This window comes from Acomys minous (assembly GCF_964271855.1).
Source record: "Acomys minous genome assembly, chromosome: 6".
NCBI classification, from domain to species: Eukaryota; Metazoa; Chordata; class Mammalia; order Rodentia; family Muridae; genus Acomys; species Acomys minous.
In genome coordinates this window covers 51,068,396-51,076,294 of record NC_140487.1, presented here as the reverse complement: position 1 = coordinate 51,076,294, position 7,899 = coordinate 51,068,396, and the positions used below count along the sequence as shown (strand labels likewise).

The 7,899-nt window shown below is 42.0% G+C and overlaps 1 protein-coding gene across 1 annotated transcript; it reads left to right on the top strand.

Moving 5' to 3' along the window:
- The first annotated feature begins 2,133 nt into the window (after positions 1–2,133).
- PYURF (PIGY upstream open reading frame) lies at positions 2,134–7,252 on the top strand. The gene is made up of 2 exons (XM_084784992.1): positions 2,134–2,428; positions 3,963–7,252. The coding sequence occupies exons 1-2, from the start codon at positions 2,232–2,234 to the stop codon at positions 4,099–4,101; spliced, it is 336 nt and encodes a 111-aa protein (XP_084641118.1). The 5' UTR covers positions 2,134–2,231; the 3' UTR covers positions 4,102–7,252.
- Positions 7,253–7,899: the final 647 nt, after the last annotated feature.

The window sequence follows — 7,899 nt, the reverse complement described above, 5'->3', positions numbered from 1 at the left end:
TCCCTCTCTGAAGAGACATTTGGTTTGGGGGAAGGGGAGGTCGAGTTCGCAGTGGCACTTGACTTAAGTGTGATGTAGCATCTGTCCTAGTTTTTGAAGAAGAATTTTCCATTTAGCGGTAGGAGTTCAAAGCATGCTGCTTCTATCAGAGCCCGGCATTCCTACTCTCCTTACTTCTAGTAGAGGTGGAGGCTGACTTGGGGGTTCAAACTATGTTGGTCACAATCACAGGGTCCCCTTACTCTGCTGCGGCCCTCAGAGTGCCAGAAGATCATGGCCACTTCTGAGTCCTTTGTGATTATTGGTAAGTTCTACCTATCTTGAGTATCTTATCAAATCACAGGTGAACCTCAAGAAGATGTAATGGGATGCTGGGAGTCACTGAGAAGAGTTATGAGTTCATTTCACTGGGCAACAAGGAATTGACTGTCAGGGAAAGAAATGACCGAGTTGTGGATAAAACAAAGTAACAGCTTTATTTCAAACAGTTCCCTTTGTGATGGGAGAAGCCCCCCAAATTGGGGATTTGCTAAGCAGACACTCAGTTGGGTGTTTTATAAGGCCCCTGGATCCTTCCCTTTTTTCTTATGGTCCAGTTTAGATACATGGTCTTTATGCCTTCCCTGCTTGTCTAGCACCAAGAAGTCTCTGTCTTAGGGAGCCATTTTCACATTTCCTGCCTACCTATGTCCCTCTAATTATACCTCAGTAGTTTTTATAATTTTTAAGAAGGTCAAAAAATATCACTTAAAATATATTAGTAGGCACATCAGGTAGGTGTGCCTTGCTGCTGATAGCATCCTTATGATTGGTGGAAACTAGGGGTCCGTTCACATATTCCAAAGGACTCACTTATTGGCCACAAAGGTGCCAGATCATGTACATAGGAGGGTAATACATGGCTATTAAGGGCTAAAGTTGAGGCCTTTCAACTTCTCCACATCACCAAGCTCAAGCCAGTCAAGCAGTCTATGCAGACACAGCTTCTTTCCAGGAATTCTCTTTCACATTAGCTGATAGTGGGCTGTTAGTACATTCTCAAAAGAATTATCAATAGTCCACACAAAAAAATTAGGTCAGACACAGAAGTAGTCAATGAATGGCTATTAAGGCACCTAAAGATAGCTGAAGACAATCTGGCTCTGGCCCTGCCACATTCCAATTCTGTACAATCTGTCAATCAGCCTTGTGGATTGGGGGCGGGGCTTTTGAGACAAGGTTTCTTTGTGTAGCCCTGGGTGTCCTAGAACTTAGTCTGTAGCCCAGGCTAGCCTCAAACTCAAGAGATCTGCCAGCCTCTGCTTCCAGACTGCTGGGATTAAAGGTGGGTACTACCACACCAGGCTAGCCTTGTAAACTCTTAGATAAGCTTCCGTTCCCATACCCACTTCAATTTCACTTTATAATAGGGACAATTATTAATCTTATTTATTATTAATTATTAACCATTAATTATTATTTACCTTATTTATACTGTTATGAGTCGTAGAATTATAAATAGGTAAGTTCCCCTTCCCATGCCCACTGTAACTTCAGTTATAGGAGGGACAGTTATTAATCTTTCTATACTGTTATGAATCGTAGCATAACTATCTGTTTTTCAATGATCTTAGGCAGCCCCTATGAAAGGGCCATTCCACCCCCAAAGGGGTTGTGACCCACAGGTTGAAAACAGCTCATTTACAGGCATGAATTGGTTGTGCTTTATCATAGCAGTCACAACTCTAACCCTTAACTTGTAAAAAGCCTTCACAGTTTACAGAGTAAGAGGAAAAAGCTATTCTTTCAGGTTCTTACATTTTTGATTGGGGGTGGAATCCACACAGGGTGACACAGAATGTGATACTGTACGATTAATATTAAACAAGCTGTTGCTTCTAACACACTATTGAGTGTATGAAACCAGTACTGAATGCCTGTGTTTGAAGACTCTTAGAAGATTCAAGTCGAAGCCTCGCATTGTGTGGCTGGAGTCCGGTCCCTGACTTCTTGGCACATCTGTCATTAGCAATGCTGAAAAGTTGGACGCCTGCATGAGGACTGGTTTAGTTTACAGTTTCCCGATCCGGGAACGTCGGTTCAGCTCCCGGAACCACAACGCGAATCCTGGGCTGTGCTGGGGCTGAGTTCAACGGAGCACTGAGGGGCGGGGCCGGGCCAGGGTGACCCGGCGGGTAGGAGCCCTGAAGACGAAGAGTGCGGAGCGGGACCTCCTCGCTGTCTGAGCCGCCATGCTGAGCGCCGCGTGCCACGGGCTCGCCAAGGTGCTGCGGAGGCCACGCGCACCATCTAGGGTCGCCTGGAGGTGTCTGCTGGTGCCCGGGGCCAGGTCCTGCGCGGGCCAGAGCGAGAAGGCTGGAGAGCCCCGCACGTTCCACCCGGCGCTGCTGCGGGTTTTGGTGTGTCCTCTCTCCAAGAAGCCGCTTAGGTGAGATTCACCTGCCACTTTTCCCAGGGGGAGGGTGGTGGCCAGTGGCCATACCCAACCGGTCCCCACCAGGACACTCCCCTGCTGGGGTCAGTCCGGCCCTTAACGGGAGCTGAGCTTTTCTCGGGCTCTCCATTGGCTGCTCTTAACAGTCAATCCTGGAGGCTTTAAAACAAGGTGTGTTTTCTCAGCGTGGCTAGTAGCTAGATCCTGTTGGCCCAGGGCCAGCATCTGTACTTTTTCTACTCTGTTTTTTTTGTTGTTGTTGTTGTTGCTTGTATGTATGTGTGTGTGAGAGAGAACATGCGTGACATCAAAGGCGGTCACCGGTGCACTGTCTTCTTCAATCACTCCCGGTTTTTGTTTGTTTGTTTGTTTGTTTTGTTTTTTCTGGGCGTGGGGGTGGGGAAGGGAATCATAGAACCTGGAGCAAATAGAGCTGGGAGTTTATATTACTTAACTGAGGATCAGCACTCAGGTCCTTGCATTTACAGGGCAAACACTTTATTAACTTACGAATCTTCCCAGGCCTGCTCTTTGTCTTTGTTTTGTTTTGAGACAAGTTTCCCTGTTTGGATTGATCCTCTCTGGAACTCTTATGTAGGCCAGGCTAGCCTCGAAGTTGTGATACTTTTCCTGCCTCAGCCTCCTTAGAGCAGGAGATTAAGGGAGTAAAATGCCACTACTGGCTTCAACCTTCTTAAAACGTCTCTTGTTGCCAGGATACTGCCACGTGTATGAGCCACAGACACTCAAATCCAGAGCAATTTACTAAGAGAAAATAAAAAACGTTGTAGCTTCCAGAGTCTTGTGAAGTGCTAGCCCCGTACACCTGATGCCTGGCAGTGTTAATCTGACTGCATTGTCCATTGCTTTCAGTTGTGTGGGCTGTCTGGGTTTTATTAAATTTTTAACCTTCAGCTGATTTGGGGGAAAATACAAACCACAGTTCCAGACTCACAGAGCAATGGTGGTCCATTAGTATTACTAAAGGAGTAAATGCCAAAATGTGGTTGTTTTGGGGTAGCAGGTTACTGCTTATTACAGATTATTCTCATTTTCACTTTTCTAGATTAGTTTCTCTATAATAAAAAGATTATTTGGTTTCTTGAAAACACCTTTTCTTTACTGTCTAGCTAATTGTGTAGAAGTTAAGGCATAAATTGGAAATAAAGTCAAAAAAGATAATATGAGAAATACAGAATCTAATCTGAAAGCCATTATAAGATGGTTTTCTAAGAGAAATGGTTGGATTGGCTTCTGCTTTTAAGACTAAAGCTGTTGTACATCTGTTACATATATGCAGGGGCACTGAGAAGGAGGGAGAGATGGGGGAGGGATCATGAGGATGAGACTGGGAGGAGAAAGGGGAGGGGCTGGGATCAGGCCGTTAAAAAAAAAACAAAACAAAACAATAAGGCCATTGGAGGAGTAACTCTGTATCAAAAGCTGCATAGACTGTGCTGTTTAGTCAGCATCAAGCCCTTCTGATCTTTAATTTTCCACACTTCATTTTATTCCTTTTCTCCCTCAGATATGAAGCATCAACAAATGAATTAATTAATGATGAGTTGGGAATAGCGTATCCAATCATTGATGGGATCCCTAATATGATACCACAGGCAGCAAGGACAACACGTCAGGATAAGAAGCAAGAAGCTGAGCAGCACTAGACCTTGATGGTTATAACTACAGAGTTCTCTCACGCTGTGTGCCTTTAAAATGGAGTGTAGGGGGGAAGGGTTTTGCTGGGGAAGAACAGTGACTTCTCCACTGCCTGCTGGACTGATCCACTGCTCTTATAAAGCAGGAGTGTTCTGGTCTGCCTTTGCAGAGGGGAGTTTCCCGTGGGCTGCACCAGCACAGCCATGCTTTGCTTTTATAGTGTGCCTCTGCCACCTACCATGCCAGTGTGTGTATGCTTCTACCTTTGCACCCAGATGGGTCTCAACTCGTCAAGCATAGTTAATCCAACTGCAGCCTGGATACACAAGTAAGAGGTCTACAGATGTGAAAACTGTACACAAGCCCATTTGGTTTAAAAAAAATATTTATCTGTCTTGTTTCTCTCAGGCTTAGGACTAGGAAACAAGCTGCAGAAACTTTTTTTGTACATGTTCTATCCTTATTTTTCAAGATTTTCGCTTACTACTCCTATGTCAGAAGAAGCATTTCAATGAACTGTCTCTGTGGAGATTAACACTGCCGGTCCACTAAGGCCTGTTTTTCATCCCATTCATTTAAAGGTTAGTAATTTGAAACACTGTTTAGCTTCAGTGTCAAGAGAGTTTAAGTACTAAGAACATTCTGAGTTTGTAAAATTACCTTCATTACTGTAGCACCATGTTTATATCAATAATAAAACAAGATGCTCACAATGTACCACCAAACTCAGTTTGCTGGGGCAAGAGGATATCCATTTTGAAGGGATGTTTTTGTCTCAAGAGTCTGATAGTAAAAGAAAATGTGAAAGTGCTTTATGTAACATTTGCTTATAGATTTTTACATTTGTTTTTAATATTCAAAGTAGAATAATTTCCCGGGAAATCGAAAGGTACCTTTTGTAGGTGAGGTCAGAAGGGAAAGCTGGTTACTTCTTTTTTAGTTTAGAGCCATGTTCCAAGGGACACTCTGGTTTTTCTTGCCCTGGGAAATTTGATACATCCTAAACTCTTGAGCCAAGAACTGTTCTAGAACTGTAACAGGACTGACTGAGGATGGCGCAGTATCTATCTTAGAAGCATAGTATGAATGTTCCAATCCTTCCCCCAAAGAAACAAGAATTGGTTATAAATTTAGTTGGTTATACACACACTAGGCTAGGGTCTTACGCATTCTAGGCAAGTGTGTAGTCACTGAAATCCTACACTTTTTAACCTACTTTCTATTTGTGTAGGAATATTTGGGTAGAGGCATTCATGGGGAAGTCACAGGACAAGGTTTGGAATTGATTCTCTCCGTGCCCTGGAGCTTCAGTTCAGGTGGTCAGGCTTGGTGGTGGCTTTCATCATGCAAGTCATTCACTGGCCCCCTAATGGATTCGTACTGAGCCAGCCTCCTAAAGTAGTTAATAAAAGGTTGACAGTGATTCTCCCTGTGGAAAAGAAAATTAAAAACCTGCCATACATGTTTCCTATTATATTGTCCATATAATTAAGTATAAGTTATATTTTTTATATCATCCACATTTCACATTTAACCTACTGAAAACTGGAAAATATAAAAGAACAATTTTGCTGATAAACTAGTGTTAATAAGGCAGTTGCAGCTTTTTGAACTAGTCATTTTAGGAAGCTGACAAGTTGTCTCTGAGGGAACTCAGTGGTTAACTCTTCTCTGGTTATAGAATCTACTTGTACAAAGTACCCAGGTGTGGGTATTGGCATAGAACACAGCCTTTAATCTCAAAACTTAGGAGGTAATAGCACCATTTAGAGATGGGAAAACGAGTGTACCAGTATTGACCTGAGCCAGGGAGTTCCTCTGAAACCCAGACAAGATCAGGAAGTAAGTCAACTACATCTTGACCTAGAAAACCATTTATCAAAACCCTAATTAAGCTTATTGAGTGAACAAAGAAGACAAGCAATAGAAGAGAGACAGGGGTCAGTCAGAGAGGGTGTTAAGAGGGTACTGGGATAAACATGATCAAAATACATTATATACATGGATGAAAATATGAAGTCTTTCACATAATTAATATGCCTTAGTTTACTCAGAAAATAATAGTTGGTAGGTGTGTCCTAGTTGGGGTTTCTATTGCTGCCTTGAAATACCATGACCAAAATTAAGTTGGGGAGGAAAGGGTTTATTTGGCTTATATTTCCACATCACTGTTCATCATCAAAGAAAGTCAGGACAGAAACTCAAACAGGGCAGGAACCTGGAGGGGGTAGTTGGTACAGAGGTCATGGAAGGGTGCTGCTTCCTGGCTTGGTTCCCATGGCTTGTTCAGACTGCTTTCTTACAGAACCCAGGAACCATTCACAGTGGGTTGGGCAAGGCTTTCCCCATCATTCACTAATTAAGAAAATGCCCTATAGGCTTGCTGTCCTACAGCCCAATCTTACTGACACATTTTCTCAGTTTAGGCTCCCTACTCTGATGATTGTAGCTTGTGTCAAGTCGACATAACACTACCCAGCACAAGGGTGAACTAACCAGACACATGTAGCTACCCATCTTTTGTTTTCTTAGCAGAACATGACCCTTCCCCAAGAGTAAAGATTTAAGCTAGCCTAGTTAAGATAATTGCTGAGCGCAGTAACATGTTGCCTTCATGTTCAAGTAATAAAAATGTGTTATACAATCTACATCAGGCTTCAGTAAATTTTCTAAATAATACTGTTTTTTTTAAAATAATGGTTTTATTGCCCTAGTAGTAAGTTCTTTAAAATTATTTGTAATATCTTATTCATTATTGTAAATGTTGACTAAGAGGTGGTCAGTGTTACACAGTATATCCCATGAGCTAATAATCCTGAATATTCTTTCATACTTTGAATCTACAAGGAAATAATATGGGGCTTCCTTACCAATTATTCTCAAAGCCAACTAGCTCCTTTCGTCACTGGTATTCAGGATCTTTGATAGAAAGACCTCTGAAGTTGTCAGGAACCAGGGATCATTGTTCGACACGACCTCAGTGATCCCTGGTGTAGAAATTTAAAAGGCTGAAGAATCCATGTAATGTATACCATGTGTGAGCATATGATTTTATTCTATGATGGTCATTAAATTTAAGTTTTTATTTTCACCATTAGTCCTTTGGAAGTATTTGCTGAAGCAAAAATGCTGCTAGAAATAAAATATGATGCAAGTACACATACCATTTGGTCATTGCATTGGGGAAGCTGTGGGAATTCTTGAGGGTTTTTTTTTTTTTTTCCATCAAATGTTGAGCACCCACTCTGGAACAGATGATATGGTGAACTCATAAACAAGCTAGAAGAAGTTCTGCCCTCACAAGCTAAAAAAAGTACTTGGTGTTCTACCTGTGTGCACTGGGGAGAATATTCTATAATTTAGCTCCAGGAAATACGGCTGCTGTCTCATTATTGGTAATCCTTGTTTGTCTTTAATGAGAATCTTATTGCTTCAAAATTCTCAATGTAAGAGATATATTTAAATTCTCATAAACATACTGAATATATCCACAGGGGATTCAGTTTCAGAAAATAAGTTTTGCAAAATGACAGTCATCAGGACAGCAGACTTATGTGTACATAGTATCTGGGTTGCCACACTGAAGCTAATACACGAAGTGTTTATTCTTATCCAGTGGTTCTCAACCTATGGGTTGTGATCTACATTACAATTCATAACGGCATCAAAATTACAGCTATGAAGTAGCAATGAAATAATTTTATGGTTGGGGGTCACCAACATAAACTGTCTTAAAGGATCACAGCATTAGGAAGGTCGAGAACCACTGTTCTTAGCTATAGACACTGTTTGGTGTCAGCATTAAC